The sequence below is a fragment of the Strigops habroptila genome, chromosome Z (assembly GCF_004027225.2).
Source record: "Strigops habroptila isolate Jane chromosome Z, bStrHab1.2.pri, whole genome shotgun sequence".
Classification (NCBI taxonomy): Eukaryota; Metazoa; Chordata; class Aves; order Psittaciformes; family Psittacidae; genus Strigops; species Strigops habroptila.
This window is the reverse complement of record NC_044302.2, coordinates 83,062,813-83,080,538: the sequence shown is the minus strand read 5'-3', so window position 1 is coordinate 83,080,538 and position 17,726 is coordinate 83,062,813. Positions and strand designations below refer to the sequence as shown.

The following is a 17,726-nucleotide window of genomic DNA, read 5'->3' as shown; positions in this document are numbered from 1 at the left end:
TCAGTGCTTCATTAACATTTGGAAAGCACTACCAGACCTAGGTGAAAGGCTGCTGTAATCTCTAGCCAAATAAAACTCCTAGAGGAACTATGCACAGATTTGGTTTACCATTAAAAACCTTTCCTGCTATACTTAACGGTGCTCTTTCCCTGCAATTTGAACACTCTTCTGGAATGCAAGAGTCTTGTCAAGGGCTTGGGATCCATGCTGGGGCTGACTTGGAAATTCGACTTAAGCTCTAGGGAGGGCATTCAGAAAAGCTGATTCAAATGCAAGCAGCAGTTGCTTCCTCCTTAACACAGGAAAAGCAAACTGCAGAAGAATCCAGGCGCTGCTATTTGCAGCTGATTGCTTGCTCTGATGTAAATGGAAGGGGAAATACCACAGGAAAAGTCCTGAAGGTGGCATGGAAGCATTAGGCCTCCACTGCATACAGAGTTGATTGCTGGAGCCACCACGGCTTTAGAACCTGAAAGGCACAGCTAAAGAGAGAGAGAAATCTTGCTCTTTTCCAGATCATGAGATATTCTTATGAAAACTGAGAAAAAACTTACTTAGTTTTCTTCCTCCAGAGCTCCGCTAACCGCCTTTTTAGTTAAACTATATTCAGAAATGCCCAAAAAGCCCAAGATGCTTTTCTGAAGGAGAATTTATGACTCCTTTGCAGAGGTGGTCACTCACAAGCTAGCCCTGGTTCACAGGTACAAAAAAGTCACTGGGCGGATTACTAAAGCAAAAGGTCATCTCACTGCATTCGCACATAATATGCATTTCACCTCTGAATAATCAAATCAGGTATATTTTATATCATGTGTTGGCAACTGGGTCTAGGTTCAACCCCTGCTTGAGTAGAAGTGTTGGACAAGATGACATCCAGAGGTCCATCTGAACCTCAACCATTCTGTGATTCTGTACCAGTTTATTCCACAGCTAATATTTTTAAATCTTTGCATGTTATTCTAGTTACGTTTACAGCTAAGATTTTAATAACGCTGGAAAGTAGGAAAGAAAAAATAAACAATCAAAATAAATGTAAAAATGTACTCTAGGACTACCTCTATCATGTTTACTGTATTTTGTATTTTATAACGCGAAGATATTAAGAAAGAATGCAGTTCCATCTGGATGAGCAATACATAACTTTTTCTAGAGCAAAGCAACAGCTCAAAGTCTACATATCACAAAGATTCCCAATCCAGGCTTCAACTTTGAGGATTTCCTAAATAGGATCAGGTTTCTCTATGAATCTTGACTACTGAAGCAAAAAACTACTGAAGCAACTCTGATTAAAAATATTATATAGACCCCAACACTCTTGTTCAGGACTCTGCTAAAATCAGTCTTGTGACCTATTTTCTCCAGCATTTTTAATTCTAAAATCGGTCAGTTTTTCTAGGGTCTCAGAATAATGACAAACCACCTACTTTTTGTGTGCAATTTGGCCATCTAATACCAGACTGACCACAAATAAGTCTAAGACACTCCTCAAGGCTTTAATCTGAAAAATTTGTAATGCATCTGTTATGCACTGGTAGCCTGTAAAAGTATGTAGACCTGGTTTCTTACCAGATCACAAAAATGAGTTACATTTTCTGAAGCTATTACAGTTCCTGGATCAATTTCAAGATGAAGCAGACAGGAAAAAAATCAGTGTCGCCTGGCTATCTAGATACAAACCAGCACAGTCTTGTGAAATTACTTACATTGTTTTCTTGATTCCTGTTATTTTGAAGAAGTGTGATGACACAATTGTGGATGAAGAAGGCAAGTGTCAGAACCCCTGTCAGCTGAGGGAACTGAATTCTAAACTCTAAGGGAGGAGAAAAAGTGTTAATAACTTACTTCTTTGAAACAAACACCACCAAAATGCAGAGGACATACAGTGCTGTGGAATCTACTGGCAGAAACATGAGCCTCCATGTCAAAATGGGCCAATCTATTTCATCTTTGACCATAGCCAATGCAGATATATAACCAGGAAGTACAAAATGGTTACTATATAACACACTCTCCAGCAAAGTTTCTAAGGAGACCCCAACCATCAAAGGTTATTAGGATAATCTAGGATTTATACATACAAACTTCTCTGCTTCTTAACAGTTTAACTGGAAAACATTTTTGAGGAAGGAATTAAGGCTGTGTATCTCTTGGTTCCTGAACAGGGAGATGGGGGGAAGGAATCATACCCTGTGAACATCTTTTGTTGTTAACAAGTTACTTATGCTACTGTAGGAAAAATGAGGTCTGCAGATGTTTAAGAGGTTCTGCTTACAAACCAGGGCATAAAGAAAGGCAGACCAACTTCTTATCTATGAGAAAAGTATTTATTTTTTTGTCTCCAAGGGAATGGCATTGCTTTGCTTCTTTTAATACTTCAAGGACAATTCCACAAGATTGTGTTTCTGGAAGCGCCACAACTGGCCTAGGAATTCACTGATGTGTGACATCATTAAAGCAGCATTCTGTTGGTATTATATAAGGATGTATGTACTCTTTAGAGTGTTAACAGCAATTAGAGATCCCTGAGCTAGCTCAGCTTCTGGAAAGCATCCAGCAGTGCAGCAAAACATTCATCAGAGGCTCACATGCCCTTACACATCAAACCACAGAAAGCTCCATGCAAACATATTTAAGCCAGTTGTCTGTTACAAACTCAGCAAGGTAAACATACCCCAAGAAATTAATGAAGGGCTCATCCAGGTTGAAAGAATATGCCTTCCCTAGGGCCGGATTTACTGTATCTTCAATATCTAACTAATACGATGCGCTACTGATACAATTGAGAGTGCAAGCGACTTTTGGTCTTGTTTTTCATCCACTACTTTAATCTCAATAATAAAAAGCAAAGAGATTCAGAATCTTTCAGCACTGCATTTCCCCCATCACTACAACAATCAGTAGCAGCCAGATTTACATGCACTAGCTATGTGCTTTGTCTATCTCCTAGCTGTGCTAGTCACATTGCCAAAATAAACTGAGTGCGCCACCTCTTAGTGACCTGTGGGCACGTGTCATGCTGTAACTAATTTTACACAGGACTGCTTAATAGATCTTGAACTTCAAGATGCTTAAAACCTGATTTCTTAGACATAGTCTGGCTTCCAGTTTATGCTGGTTTGTTAGTGAACTTTAGTTTGGGCAAATTTTCTCCTGCCTTCTCAGGAGGAGTCCGTACATATGGGGCCATGCAAGCATTTGAAGACTGTCTGTTGGGGAAGTTCAGGTTAAAACCACATTTCCAACCTTGCAATGGAGGAAGACAAAACACTGTGGTCTCCTCTACTTACAGATATCATTAAGAATATTGACCTACAAAATAAATTAGGTCATTAACACAGATGACAATAATCCAGTGATTTGAAATAAAAAATTTTACACTGGAGACAAAATCAGTTTGTTAGTCCAAAAATTCTGTCTAAAAGTAAAGGCTAGTGACGCAGGAAAATAGATAGCATAGATAGCACTGTTTCACAACCACCTACATCTATCTTTAAGTTTGTACTTATGCTGCAGTAGTCAGGAGGATTCTTAGGGAATTACGAAGATAATCCAGTCCATCCTTAAAGCATCTGCTTTGTCTTGCACACAGTCATACTCAGGAAAAACCATCTGGCTTTGAAGACTCAGCATGAAAGGATAACAGTCTTTTTTTCTTGGTGACATAACCAAGCTGAAGAAACTGTTTTAAATAAGCCTTTCACTTGTTTCTTGGCATTCAGATCTTGAAATAGATGAATGCCTAGTAGAGATGGGGAAGGAATGACCTTCAGCAGTTATGAAAAAATGAACAAACAGATCTGATGACAGCTAGAGGCTTAGGGGTGGAGAAGGGTAATACTGGGTTTTTAGCAGACTTCTTTGCCAAACGTCCATAGAATACGTTAGCCAAGCTGTTTATTCTGCTTGTGCCAGATCAATTTCAGTTCAGCTAGAGAGCTGCATCAATCCAAACAGTGGCAGAAGACAACAAAGAGTAAGTAGATGCAAGACTACTGCAACTGTCATGTGAACACACTTAAACAAGTCGAATTTCATATCCGTAACTTTACTCAACTATCTGTAGTTTACTCACTGAGTTGTCACACTTGTTGCCACAGTGCATTAACATGATTCCACAAATTAGATCAGATTCTGTTAGAAACAGGCAAAAACTCTGGTGTCTTTTTTTTTTTTTTTATTTCTATACTGATACAGTATACGCATCTTAATGTTTTAAGCTATCCTTGTTTTCCTCTCTAATTCTACACTACTGGACCTAACAATAGTTCGCAAACCATGCGTAAAACTGTTAATACAGTGCTTATTGTGACTGGTAAACTAAAAATGCACAAACACTTAAAAGAAACCCTAAGAAGGTCCATATCCCTGAACTTTGTTTTAAGTAAGTAAGTAACTTTTAAAGAAGGACAAACTACACTTGTTTCTAAGAGGAGAATAAGTGATAATAATTCAACAGTACAGGGGACATCTCCTTGGAGCTAATTGGTCATACAATTTGGCCTGTTGCAAAGGATGTAGCCTCCACATGCTAATCAGATATCATTTCCTCACTTTATTTATGTCACAGAGGTGTTAAAAGGTGAGAAATTCACTAACGAATTGCTTTAAAAAAATCTTAAATCCATCATATATATGCTTCATTAAAGCATTTTATTTTACCTGGTACAAAAAAATCATTCTCTGTAAACCAGTTGTATTCTAAGTGGATTCCCAGACGAGCAGCCTTTACAGTAACCAGAAAAACTAAGTAGACAACTGAAACTGTACCTGGAAAAGACAAGAGCCAAACAAACACCATGAGGAAGTAGAAAGTATTTATGCTGTGTTTTATTCCTGCTCTACCAACTAGTTACCTGTAGCCCAAACACTTCAAGTTGGTATTCATTCTTAAAAACACAGGCTACATCTAAATGTTCTTTTTCTTTGTATCTTTCACACATCAGAGAAAAAGAATAATGCACTTGAACCCAATGCAAGCTTTCAGCATGTTTAATGTTTTCCAGATGCTGCATTAGTGACAGTGGAAATACCACCTTGTAACCCTTGGTGCTGGGCAGCCAGGGAGGTCTTCAGGCAGTAACAGATAAATTCCAGCTTCAGCTGTCAGGATTTTAATCTAACATGAGAGAAACTTGGCCACTGTACTGCAGTTACTACAACGTCCATTGAGTCATTGACTTTTTGAACCAAATACCCCAATGAGATAGGAATGTTTACTGCAATTGTGAACTTTATACTGGGAGCTAGAAGCCGGTAATGACACTTGATCCCTACTGATTTAAACTCTGTTTTTATCATAACCTTCGATAACCTTGATCATAAGATTGGCTTTGCATTCCATCTCATTGGTTCAGAGGTATCCAGCAATACAGGTAGACGACTACAAATATGATCACAGATGGATACAAATGCCTTGCTGTGCCTGCATATGGGACGGACAGCATAGGATTTTGACTCTGCCATTTGAAAGAGATAAGGGCAGAATGGTAACTACCTAAAAATTGAAGGAAACTGTGCAACAGTAAGTAAGGCTACTGCAATGCAACCTGTTGGCCAATAATACTGCTAGTCACCAGAGAACAGGCTATAGGTAAAGACAAAGAAACAGCATTTTCATAGTTCAGAATACAGATTCAAATAAGACATCAATTCATTCTAGCAGTATCTCCAAGGTTAAAAAAATAAACTGAAGAAATTATCATTCGATTACACGGAGCATAGTCAAGGAATTAGGAAGATAAAAGGTTCTGTAATTTAGGATCAGCTTAACAGCTAAAATATTCCGTATTTTCCTAATCATTCAGGTTTCCATAGGTGTAAAAATAAGTAAAAGTTCTCCATTAAGAATAACTTCAGCATCTCGAAAATTGCCTTTAATTTTTTCTTGTCCTATAAATTTCAAGGTTTATAAAAATTAAGGCAACTTTGAACAGTTTCTGAATGACATAATAATCTACTGAATTTTGTATTTTAATATTCAGATTCTCAAATAATAAACTAATTGTCCATGATAACGTGTTTATTTTAAAAACAGATACAGTTATGGCTAGATCTCACTTGATAAAAATATTTTCTTATCCCTAATGTTATATCTAGTTTACTCAAAAATGTTACTTTTTACACAGAAGCACTATCACTTACCCAACTTCTGTGCTATATTATCTAGTGGTTCCAGCCACAGTAGATCCAAGCTCTAGTTCTGTCTCACTGGAACAGAGGACAAAGTAGACCCTCAATTCCCTGTCTTCCATCTCCTAGGATAAGAGGAAATAACCTCAAATTGCACCAGGTGAGGTTTAGCTCAGATATTAAAAAAAAATCTTTACCAAATCGTTATTAAGCATTGGAACAATGTGTTTGTGTTACGATCCCTGGAGGTGTTTAAAAGACTGCATAGATTTAACACTTAGGAACACATTTTAGTGGTGGACTTGGCAGTGCTGGGTTAACGGCTGGACCTGATGATCTTAAAAGTCTTTTCCAACCTTCCAACCTAAATAATTCTGTGACTCTATTCTACGATTCTACTCACTGGAGTAGATGTCACTGTTCTCTATACATTTTAGCAACAATGAACCAATGATTTAATAGTATTTGTTACCTACCTAGGACATTAAACTTTGCAAAGAAGGATGGAGACTTTAGATTTAGCAGGGGTAGAAGAATAGCAATCAGGTAGAATGGTACTGTCTGTGATTTGTTCCACCACTTCTCAAAGAGTTCAAAACCTGTATCATTGCCAGAAGAGAACACCACACTCCTGTTCTGTGGTGGGTGACCACTAGCAGCACTTGGACAAATCACTGGAAGAAAGGAAAAGAAAAACATCCCCAGGTGAAAAAGGTTTTACTTGCACAGAATCTTCACAGCCAAGACCCCTATGAGGAATAGGACCATTCAAAAGCAATGTGTAACAATTCAGACCTGAAACACTTATTTTTTTCTTTTAATCAGGAGTTGAGCACTAAGATTTCACTGTTAGGCACTTTGCACTAAGCTGGCACATGCTCCAGTTCCTTCAGCTGAGCACAACAAAGATGCTTACTTGTCTGAAGCCTGAGCTGTGTCATAGGATCAGCCTTCAAGGCCACATACCTATAGTTAAGTGTCTTCATGCCTACATGCATGTGCTGGAATCATGCCATAGCAATGCACCTCTGCACCTGGCTGCATATTTAGCACTGTAATCTGTCCCTCCACACTAGAGTAAGATCATATGAACCACGATGCAAGAGTATCTGTGTACAGAAGAGCCTGTATTACTCTACATTGCTCTGGGAGCACACAAACTAAGGATGAGAAGAAAGCTACTACAACAGAAAGGTCTAAAACTCATATGCTGAACCAAAACATCTCATCACCTTTGTGCCATGCCATGTGCAAGTACACCACTGCTACACAACACAAATAATTTAAGATATGCGCCCGTAACACTGCCACATGGTGGCTGATTGACGGCAGCATCTGAAAAAGTGACTGGAACAAAACCAACCAACCAAAAAGATCCCTTGACAAAAATGTGCTTATTTGATCTTTGTTAGTATCAGCATTTCTTTCTAACACATGCCTACGAAATTGTGTGTTGAAATATGAACTTGTCTTCTTGTTCTTGTGTCTTATTTTAAATTTTGGCATCACCACAGCACATGATAGCCTCCCTCCCTTATTGGCTGTATGCCTGTTCTGTTACAAAGGCAAAAGCGTGAAAAATGTTCTGTCAAATTTCTTGAGAGACCTTTGTGTTCATTTACGTCCAGTTTTCTCATTTGCTTTCTCTCCATTGCTTGTTAAGAGGATTGTTTCACAGACCTTGAAAAATGCTTTTGTTCTTACTGATCTCCTTAGTTGCCCTGAATGCCATGCCAAGAGTCTGAACATCTGAACATCTGGCAGCCCTTAATTTTGTGAAGGAGCTGATTTAAATTTTCCAGTTGCTGGAAGATGCTGTGGAATATTGTTGTCTACTTTGTCTCCAAGTTATAGCCCCTGATGGATAAGAATAGGACAGAAAAGCAGAAGCAGCAGAAAACACACGAGAAAGAGCACTGCAGCAGCTATTGGTGCCTTCTGGTAAGGACTGCAGGGGATACAGGATTCAATACTGATGCAAATCAACTGGTTTTCAGAATTATTTCTCAACTCCTTTGCCTGACTTCAGCAGCTGCTCTCCAGAAACATGACTGAAGCCAGCATGACACACAGCTGCCTGGCTGGTACTGAAAGGCTTCCCCATTCCCAGAAGCACTCAGGATACAGAAAATTTTCTGCTCCATAACAAAGCACTACATGTTCAGTTACTGTATATAGGCAGAAAGATCAGATGCTGACAATGCCCTTCTCCTGCCTTCACTGTACATTATTCTGCCTGCTTAAGAACTCCCAACAGCCCTATCTCCATACTCGACTGCAGCTTCTTCTCTTAGTTGTGCAAATGTAAAAAACTCTTCACAAAACACAAGCAGATGCTCATGTAGGGCCTGGCACTTGTTTTTTCTTGCGCTCAGCATCATTAAAGCTGTTCTTACAGCATTTTTTAAAATAAGAATATTGCTGCAGAGGTCGTGAGGAGCAAAGATGCCCCAGCTAAGATTTTAAACAGCAAGCAGATCTGATGTGCTTCAATTTTAGAGTGCAAAAGTTAATCCTCATTGTACAACTACTGTTAAGAGATCTAACATTCACGGTTTTAAAGAGGATCTATTTGGGTATATACAAATTCATAATTTACTTTTTCATCCTTATTCCCACCTCCACTTTCTTCTCCCTTTCCTTCCCGTCTCCTCCCCTCCTCCCTCCCCCCACATCATTAAGCTTTCCAAGTGTATAGTTATTTGTGGAAGTACAAATCCCAGATAGAAAATTACCTTTTTTTTTTTTTGGTTTTGTTTGAAAAAGGTAGGTAGAACTTTATAACTGGAATGCGGTTAGGTATGGAAACACGATGATTTGCCTTTAAACTCCCACCCCAAACCACAAAACACAATACTAATAAGTGCTTCTTACCTTTATTACTTCCATTCGTGCCAGGAACAATATCTGTTACATTAATGTCATGAACAAAGTCTGAAAAGAAGAAAATCTTGCTGTCAATGTCCCAAATCTGCTATCAGGCTTTTACCTGTTGACTTGATAAAAATTAAATAAGGGAGTATTTTGGAAAACTACATCAAAGTGTGATACATCAGCTTGCACTCCCTCCAACTCCAAGTGGGTAATTTAAAACTTTCTTTTAGAAGTATTTAAAGCAGCCCTCACACTGCACTACTTTCTTCCCAATAGCCCTGTCCCTTTCTTAAGTTGTCAAGCCTCCCCTCACAGCTGCTCATTCCTGTTCCTGCTGGAATGCAGGGACACCTCTGCTTATCCCAGCTCCTCCATCTGCAGTGTTGTACAGTAGGTTACAGCCTCTTTTGGGACAGAAACAAAGCACATGCAACCATACCCTTAGTCCACATGGTATTATAAGGAAAAAGTTTCCCCTACTGATTTTTCCAATCTTTTTTTTCAGAAGAGGCTCTGTGGGGTGCTTTTTCCATGTTGTATTTTAAAGGGAATCTCTGGAAAAAGGTTTAAGTCTCATTGTTTACGGTCATCTCCAGTAGTATTTTGTTTGCAGTACACTCACTCCTATGCTGCTTTACTGCTCTGCCCCACCAGGTATTTCCAAGTTTCTGCAACTTCACCAGTATGAGAGTACTGGATAGCAATTTTCTTATATTTATGTATATATACTCAGAAAATGCCCATCAGCTTGGAAACTTAATTAGTGTGTCTCTGCTAAAATTTGCTTCTGCTGCATGTGGGTGTATTATGCACACATAAATTCAACTGGGGCAGTAGGCCTCAGACATTTGAAATGCAATTAACAGCAGCTTGTTTCTCATAAAAAAGGCAAAATGTATTGTGGGAAGAAAACAGTTTTTGTTTCTTCATCATGTTTTATGACACCCTGAATCACAATTGAGTTTCTCACACTTACTGATACCAGTGCAGTGTATACAACAATCAGCAGCTTGAACTAATACCATTCATCAGCTCCTCACTTCACCACTCTTTTGTGTTGCTACTTAAAAAACGTATGTAGCATGAAGCCATGATAAGAACTGGCACGTCTTACAGAATTAGAGCACTTTAAAGTTTGTTAAAGTTTGTTATAGACAGATAGCCAATTTATGTTTCCTCTGTACTTAAAAAGTGTCTTAGGACTAGCACTTGAATTTCTGGATTTATTTCTGTTTTGCAAAGGATAGCACACCATGTTAAAAAAAAGAAAAAAAGAGACAAAAAAATCATATTTGGCTTAAAGTTCTTGTATTCTTTGCATACTACTACTTTCTAGACCATCCTTCCTTAGGAGATCAATTTGTTCCTACCTAATTGTGTGTGCAGACTGTTCAAAAAGTCATCTGAAGCAGCAGAATTAAACACTGTACCCCACTCTGAATAACTTGGAATGCATGGCTGGAAAATGCCATTGTGTCAAACCTACATCCTATTACCCATTTTATAACCTACTAATCAAGTAGCCACAATGACAGTTAGGACAAGAATTCAATGATTACTTATCACAGAGCAAACAATTTAAATAAGAACCCCAAACAAATATAGATGAGTGATACATTAACATGCCAAACTCAGGGAAAAGCAGGACTTTTCTTCCTAGAAAAGGAACTGTTTTGTTAATTCTGAAGTTTGCTTAATAGAATTGGAGTTACTTGGTTTAGAATAATTCAGGATTAAAGTGCTAACCTTACTTAAAAACAAAAAAATACAAAACCCCCAAAAAACCCCAAAACCAAACAAAAACCCAACCAAAAAACCCCAACCAAACAACAAAGTCTAAAATGAAATGGTCTTAACAATACATGAATTAGGTCAGATGTAAAATACACCAGTCATTAACCAATGAAGTATGTCCTTCACGGGTGGTGGAACTCTAAGGTAAAGTGTCTACGCTGTTACTTGCCTGAGATTTGTTAATTACCTTCAAAACAGAAACTCTTAAATCTTAGTTGTATTATTCAATACTATGAGTCAGATTTTCAAAGCTCTCAATTCCATCATTTATTCCCACAGCTCTATATACCTAATTGATTGTATCCACAAAGGCTTGCGTGCCTGTGCACGTATAAGGGTGCAAATAACCGATATGTCTTCTTTCGTAGCAATGCCAGATTAGGAACTGTTCTTTCACAATGCTAGAGTTCATCCTTCCTTCAGGGACACTTGCAAAAATTTTCAATATGGCAGCACTCTAAGTGTGTTTGTTGAAATCTAGAATGAAACTAGATTTCTTTTCATTGATCTGGATCATTCCAACAGCCTCGCCTGTTACATGGCTGTTCAAATGGTTACATGCAAACAAGGAGGGAGTGAAAATACAAAGTGGAAACAAGCAACCAGGTCTGGGTTGTTTAACCTACACCAAGAAGCCTCATTACTGACATGCAAATCAGATCACTGGCCCTTTGTCTTCCATTAAGACCATACTTTAAGAGAAAAATTGAGAAACTGGTTTTGAAAATATATATAACTGTGTTCATAACTCCCCACACTATTACTTATTCTTGCCTGACTTTTCAGTCAAAGTAACAGAAAAATCAAGATTAAGTAAAATGGACAATAATTTTTCAGTATAAAGCAAAGTCTTGATCTTTCCATAAGACAGCTGTAAATGTTAATCAGAAATGTATACTTACTGTATATAAACTTTCCTGTGTTGAACAGAAAGTTGGACATAAGCACCCAATAAACAACCATGGCTCCAACAAGCGATACCATAGAAAATAAGAGGCTTGACCACTGACCAAAGGATCCAAAGTAATACTTGCAAACATCTGGGAATTCCCAGTTTGAGGTATCTATTAAAGCTGAAGAACATACAAAAAAATAGAAATATATCTAAACAAAATGTTGTATTAGAATCACTAGAACTCTTCATGACAGGATGTGTTCTTGTTTCAGAATACTACTACTCTGAGTACTTCCAGAAGCACCAGAATAAGACATGATGGTAAAAATGCAGCTATGCATTTACAGCTAAGGCCTTTTGCAGAAATTATGGCAAAGTAGACCAGACCATGAACTAGTCCTCAACAGTGCCCAGAAATGAGTTGTCACAAACTGGAGGTCTTAACTGCCTTTATTAGAGGAAGTGAAGGGTTAGTTTATGCATAAAAGCACCAACTACAAGTGCTGCAAGATGTGTTTTGAACAACAAAAGTACATTCTAAGCAGAACCACTGTCAGTGAGGCAATTGTCTGTAAATTGCTTCCAAAACACATTATATACAAATACTAGTGTACAGGCATACAACATCAGTGGATACAGCTATAGCCCACATATTCCACTGTGGAACATGATCAGAAATACATGTAAAGAACTGCACAGTGCTTATAGAGAAGGGAAGCCTCTTAACTCCTGTAACTCGCCAAACGCTTAGTAAGTGAACATGCGAAACTTTGCTTACTAAGAGTTTGGGTTTGGCTATAATACTTAGGTCCCAAGGAACTGAAGGATAATCCAATAAGGGAACACAGACATTTAGCTTACAGAGCTTAGTTCCAGACTACAAAAACAGAGAGACATTCAAAGGAACAGCTTTTATTTGCAGGTTAGGTCTAACATACAGTAAAGATACAGGCAAACTAAGAATCTATCAGACCTCTGTATTTCACACTTAATGGAAATATTTTCACTGTGAAGCTTCGTATTTCTTACGTATCATTTTCCGCGATTTCACAACTCTGTAGCAGCAATAAAGAGTCAAAATGCCCATCAGTAAGATGAGAATGATTCCAGAAGTAAAGCCTGCCTGTTAAGAGGAAAAACACAGTTTAGTTTATCTATCAGCAACACTACAGAAAAATGAAGAGCAAGCCATGTTGCCAAAACCATTTTCATACACATACATTTTTCATAGTATTACCTGTTTTATTCCCCATGGGATACTTAAGATAGATGTACCCATCATTGTGTTCCATATCATAAATCTAGGAAGAAAAAAAAAAAAGCCAGTGAATAATTTAAGCAGCACTCTTATGTCATACTATCCTTACAGCTACAATAATTATGCATACATTACAGAACAATCAATATTAACACATTTTCTGGCTAATACATGGCAAGGTGCTTAACATACATTGTCACTATACTGGAGTTTTTACCATAGCCATCTGTGCAACTGTCAACTTTAAAAGCAGTTCCTAGCGGACTGTACACGTAGATTTCATCAGGAGCTGGAAGTACATGATCAGGCGCAATCTAACAAACGGATAAAAACCAAGACTTGTTAGTAACACCAAAGTAACTATTGTCCCAAATACACCAAGCCAACTGTTGTAAATCACAAAACCTTTCCATGAAATTACATTAAAAAAAGAAAAACTGGACTACATTAATTTTCTCCCCATAAAAACCTCCTAGTTGATAGATTTTTAGTAGATCGCAGGAAAATATATTTTTCTTCTGCAAAATGTCTGTAACACGCTATGCACAGATCTTGCTAGTTCAATCACTGCAGCTGACCACTGCTTAAATCCACTTATAGGTGGGAGAAATGAGTACACACATCTGGGCAGCCTCGACCACTGTTACAAAGTTCAAGCTGTTTTTATGTTTTCTTTGGATGGTAAAGGCATTGCACAAGAAGTCAGTCACGACTTGTGATAACACAAGACCTTGTTAAGGCACTCAGCTACTAGATATTTACTTTAAGGCAAGCTGCAGAGTGATTCTCCCCCTGCGTTCACTTGTACTTCTTTTATAAATCTAGGCTGTGGAAGACCCAACATGCCAAAGGCCACTCAGTTTATCTGGTCCTGCCTTTGCCTTACCAATGCCCTGTCTGCAGGAGATGTGAGCCTGCCATAGTAATGAATCCGCTTATTCATCGCTGAAGCTTCATCAGTGGCTCTCTGCATGTCATCATTCACACTGACTATATTTGTAGGCTCCACATGAAATGGTCTAAAGGAGGAGAAAAAGAAAGAAAAGGAAAATCTTTAAAATGCTAAAACACAAGAGCTAACATACAAGCCAGAGCACAGCTCAGCATCATTCAGGATGAGCCTGTCATTCATTGACACAAAGTAAATGCAAAAATATCACTGCCAGGAGGGAAGCTGCCATGCATGAAAGAACCACATGTTTATATCATCCATATTAAAATGGCCTCTTGCCCAGATTCTGTGGGGCAACCTAACATCAAAATTCACACCTAATATTCAGTCTATTAGTTCTCAACAATGAGTCACACGAGAACTACATGTTAATAAGCTTGGCCAAGCTTATTAATGCTTATAACCAACCAGTGTTGCCAGAACTAGTGATGAGGAACACTGGTAGAAACAGAAAGCGTGAGAACACAAGAGCAGAAAGGAGATAGAGGACTGAGCAGTGGCAATGAGGACCACCTATGAAAAGGCTAGCAACTCCTAATCTATCCAAAAACACTGTATAAGATTGTGTTTAATGAGGAAGGAATCAAGCCCAAGTAAGTCCATGTGCTCATACTATTTTTAACCTATACAACCAGGAATGGAATTTGTTACAGTACACGGAACAACAGCTGTCCATTTGCAGTTTTGAACCACTTCATGACTTCCCTTCAGATTTAATTGGAGTAATCATGGGGACCAGGACTGTCAGCAACAGAAGTCCTACATGTCTCTCATAGAGATATACAGAATACAGGGCATCTCCCTTCCCTCTTCCCCAGCTGAGTTAGACTGCAGGCACAGTCACAGCTACTGAAGGAGAAAGCAGACAAACCACACGCTCCTTGATTTCTCTGCTCTCATGTAGCTACACAACAAGCAGAGTGAAAGCCACTCACTAAAGTTACAACACAACATAAATCCAGCTTCATGCAAAGGGTGCTACCAGAGAAATGCAACCTAATCAAGACATTGCAGGTATTTTTTTTTTTTTTAAATCAAGGCATACTACCCTATTGCTTAAACATTCATTCCTAGCACTGACAGGCTAATTTCTCGAACAATAGAGAGGATACTGGTGACCTATGAGCATTGATACAGGGGTTTGGGGTTTCTTCTTTTTCACCAGTGCTTTTAATTCCTGAAGCAGTCTCAACATCTTTCTGACCTTCTTCTTCAGGCTGATGTTAAAATCACTCAGAAACAAGAATCATCCCAAAACCAGAACCCACTAAAGTACAGATCACAAGTTTCAGGCTACCAAGAGCAGAAATTAAATTAGCAATAAATCCATGCCATATTTCCTCTAATATGAGCAAAGTCTGTTTGAACTGACCGTTTTTCAATACCCATCAGACTACAAAGGAACGTGGTCAACCCCTCCTGCCTCAGCTTTCAATACTGTGACAAAGGTCCCATTCTCTTTCCCAGTGAATCATTAAGCATTTGCACCATAGCCCTACCTTTTATCTGGAAGGAAGAAAAGGAATACAGCTCTGAAGCTGGTTGTTGTATCTTTGGAAGAGATAAAGTTAGGTCCTTATTCCTGTTTGCTTAAGTGGACACAGCAGGTAAGAGTATTTACTGGACTAATAAAAACTGACAAAGTGGAAAACAGATAAAAATAACTTCCTTCTCCACAAATTCATTCTTTCCTTCATTTTAGACTTCATTAATTCTTATGTCTTCCTTCATCATGGAAAAAATGGCTTAGATTTGCTAAGCCATTTCCCACTTACTGAAATGGAAGTGAACACACTCTCAATTTTTAAAACGTTCTCAACTCTTCCCCCCCCCCCCATCTGTGACATGAAAGGGGAAATTCCCATTTAGTGCGTGTACTTCTGTGGCGTCCTTATAAACAATTAAGAGAGATACCGCAATTAAACAGGAGTAAATTTTAAGCAATACCTTTACTACCCAAGTCAGAGGCACACAGGGCTGATTCCTTAGGTATTTAATGTACAGAAATACTTGTGAATTTTCTAGAAGATTTCACTTGTTCTAGGTTAGAATTTGTTGGGCTGATCCAATCATTGGACATGCTAAAAAAATCTCATTACAAGATCTGTAAAATAAAGACTGTAGTTATGAAAACAGGAAACGTAATATGTTTAAATGCCTCCCCGCTCTCAGTCATCTCTCTGCTGTTTTCTTTTTGAATCACTGGCACACATTCTATTTAGAACACTTACAAGAACGTATTTTGCTAATTATACAGCAGCTGCATAGTGTGAAGAGCTTCATGAAGACTACCTGTTTCCCATTTCCAGTAAATATTATTAGTACAACCCTGTAAGCTTCCAGTGCTACTGTGGAAAAATTACACTGAGACAAAGTCTGCATTTCATTTCAAAGATAGCAGATCCATGGCAAAGACTTCCTTCACAATGGTGTTCAACAACTGCTGACACGGATGTCAAAGAAAACTGTTCCAGTGTGGAAGACAGTGGAAGGTTACTTTTTAAAGGAATTCAAGTTAAAGCCATGGATGATTTTAAAATTAAAATATCAGCAAACAGGAATATAACATCTTATTTTACATAGAAAGCAGTGGTGTTAGTCAACAACCAAAGATCAAGAAAAATATTCATGTAAAGCAAAAAATTTCCCTGTCTATGGGAAATAAATTCCTCATAGGAAGATGTTTCATTTTCTGTTGTATTATGAACAGAATCTGGACTGAAAAGCAATTATGGACTAGCACAAAACAAAAGGATATGATTCAGAATCCAATATATGGGTGAGGAAAAAAATAACTAAACAACCCTAAAGAAATTCTATGTATTTGTGGCTGCTGCTTCCTGCCTGGAGCAGTACGCATGTTTAACATTGCCAGTACTTACTCTGTTTCCCCTCTTATCCCTTCTGGTGCACATCTGTTGAAAATTATCTAAACCAGCAATTAATTTCCTTTTTCTCAGGACAACTGCACCTCTAGTCTTATGGAGCAAGTGACTGTGCTAAAGTAGATTATCCACCCATCAGTTTTATGGTGGTTTGAGATCTCTTTGAAAATACCAGTTTGACATGGAAGCTATGTGGGCAGGCTGGGATGCAACCTTCCTCCCTGATCTTCCCTAGGAGAGGGTAGCACTCTGTCTAGGAATCAGGGTAATTTCCCAGACCCCAGCTACACGCAGATCAAAGACTCGTTGTAGGGCATACTCAGACAGAAGTCTGAGAAGCTCTCAAAGACTCAAAGAAGTTCTCAAAACCTGAGATTTTCATAGCCCAAAGCAGGTAGCATCTAAACCTCACAAACTCTCTTCAGGGATCTTGAGTCTAGCAGACAAGCACTCTCTACAAGCAAGCATCAGCAGCTGCAACAGATTCCTAGAAAACTTTATGATTTAAACAAGCAACCACATTATCTCTCTCACGTGGCAAAATGATTACAAAAAGGATGTGGGACAATGTCATCTGGGGGAAAGGGAGAGGTTACATGACTGGAGGGTGTGACAATGCAGAACAGTGCAGACAATTTCCATGCATTGAGATAGACTATACTGCCAAATGACTTTATTATACTCATACCAAAAAGCACAATTCCAATTTATATTTGAATAGCTAGCCTGAAAAACAATGGTCTTTTTACCAGGGCTAACACACTGTTAAAATACAGCTGTTTTCCCACAGCACAATGAGTAGGGACAAGATGGAGTATCTCATGCAGGAGTGCCACACCTTCCATACGCTCTACCATGCACATGTATATCAGAAACCATTCCCAGAAAACCTGCACCTACACTCATCTGCTAGTTATTTCTCATGCATACAAAGGACAG

The 17,726-nt window shown here is 38.5% G+C and overlaps 1 protein-coding gene across 11 annotated transcripts in view; it reads right to left on the bottom strand.

The window, feature by feature from the left end:
- The window catches only part of SLC38A9 (solute carrier family 38 member 9), a 64,894-nt gene that overhangs the window by 33,712 nt on the left and 13,456 nt on the right, over window positions 1-17,726 (bottom strand). For 10 of the 11 annotated variants that reach the window (XM_030470976.1, XM_030470975.1, XM_030470974.1 and 7 more), the window contains exons 3-11: window positions 13,837-13,969; window positions 13,143-13,264; window positions 12,930-12,993; window positions 12,722-12,815; window positions 11,700-11,870; window positions 9,004-9,063; window positions 6,606-6,803; window positions 4,660-4,767; window positions 1,704-1,810 (exon numbers count right to left, since the gene is read on the bottom strand). In XM_030470976.1, the coding sequence (XP_030326836.1) occupies window positions 1,704-1,810; window positions 4,660-4,767; window positions 6,606-6,803; window positions 9,004-9,063; window positions 11,700-11,870; window positions 12,722-12,815; window positions 12,930-12,993; window positions 13,143-13,264; window positions 13,837-13,969 (1,057 nt within the window). The remainder of the gene's footprint in view (window positions 1-1,703; window positions 1,811-4,659; window positions 4,768-6,605; window positions 6,804-9,003; window positions 9,064-11,699; window positions 11,871-12,721; window positions 12,816-12,929; window positions 12,994-13,142; window positions 13,265-13,836; window positions 13,970-17,726) is intronic. The other variant, XM_030470982.1, reaches the window with a different exon arrangement.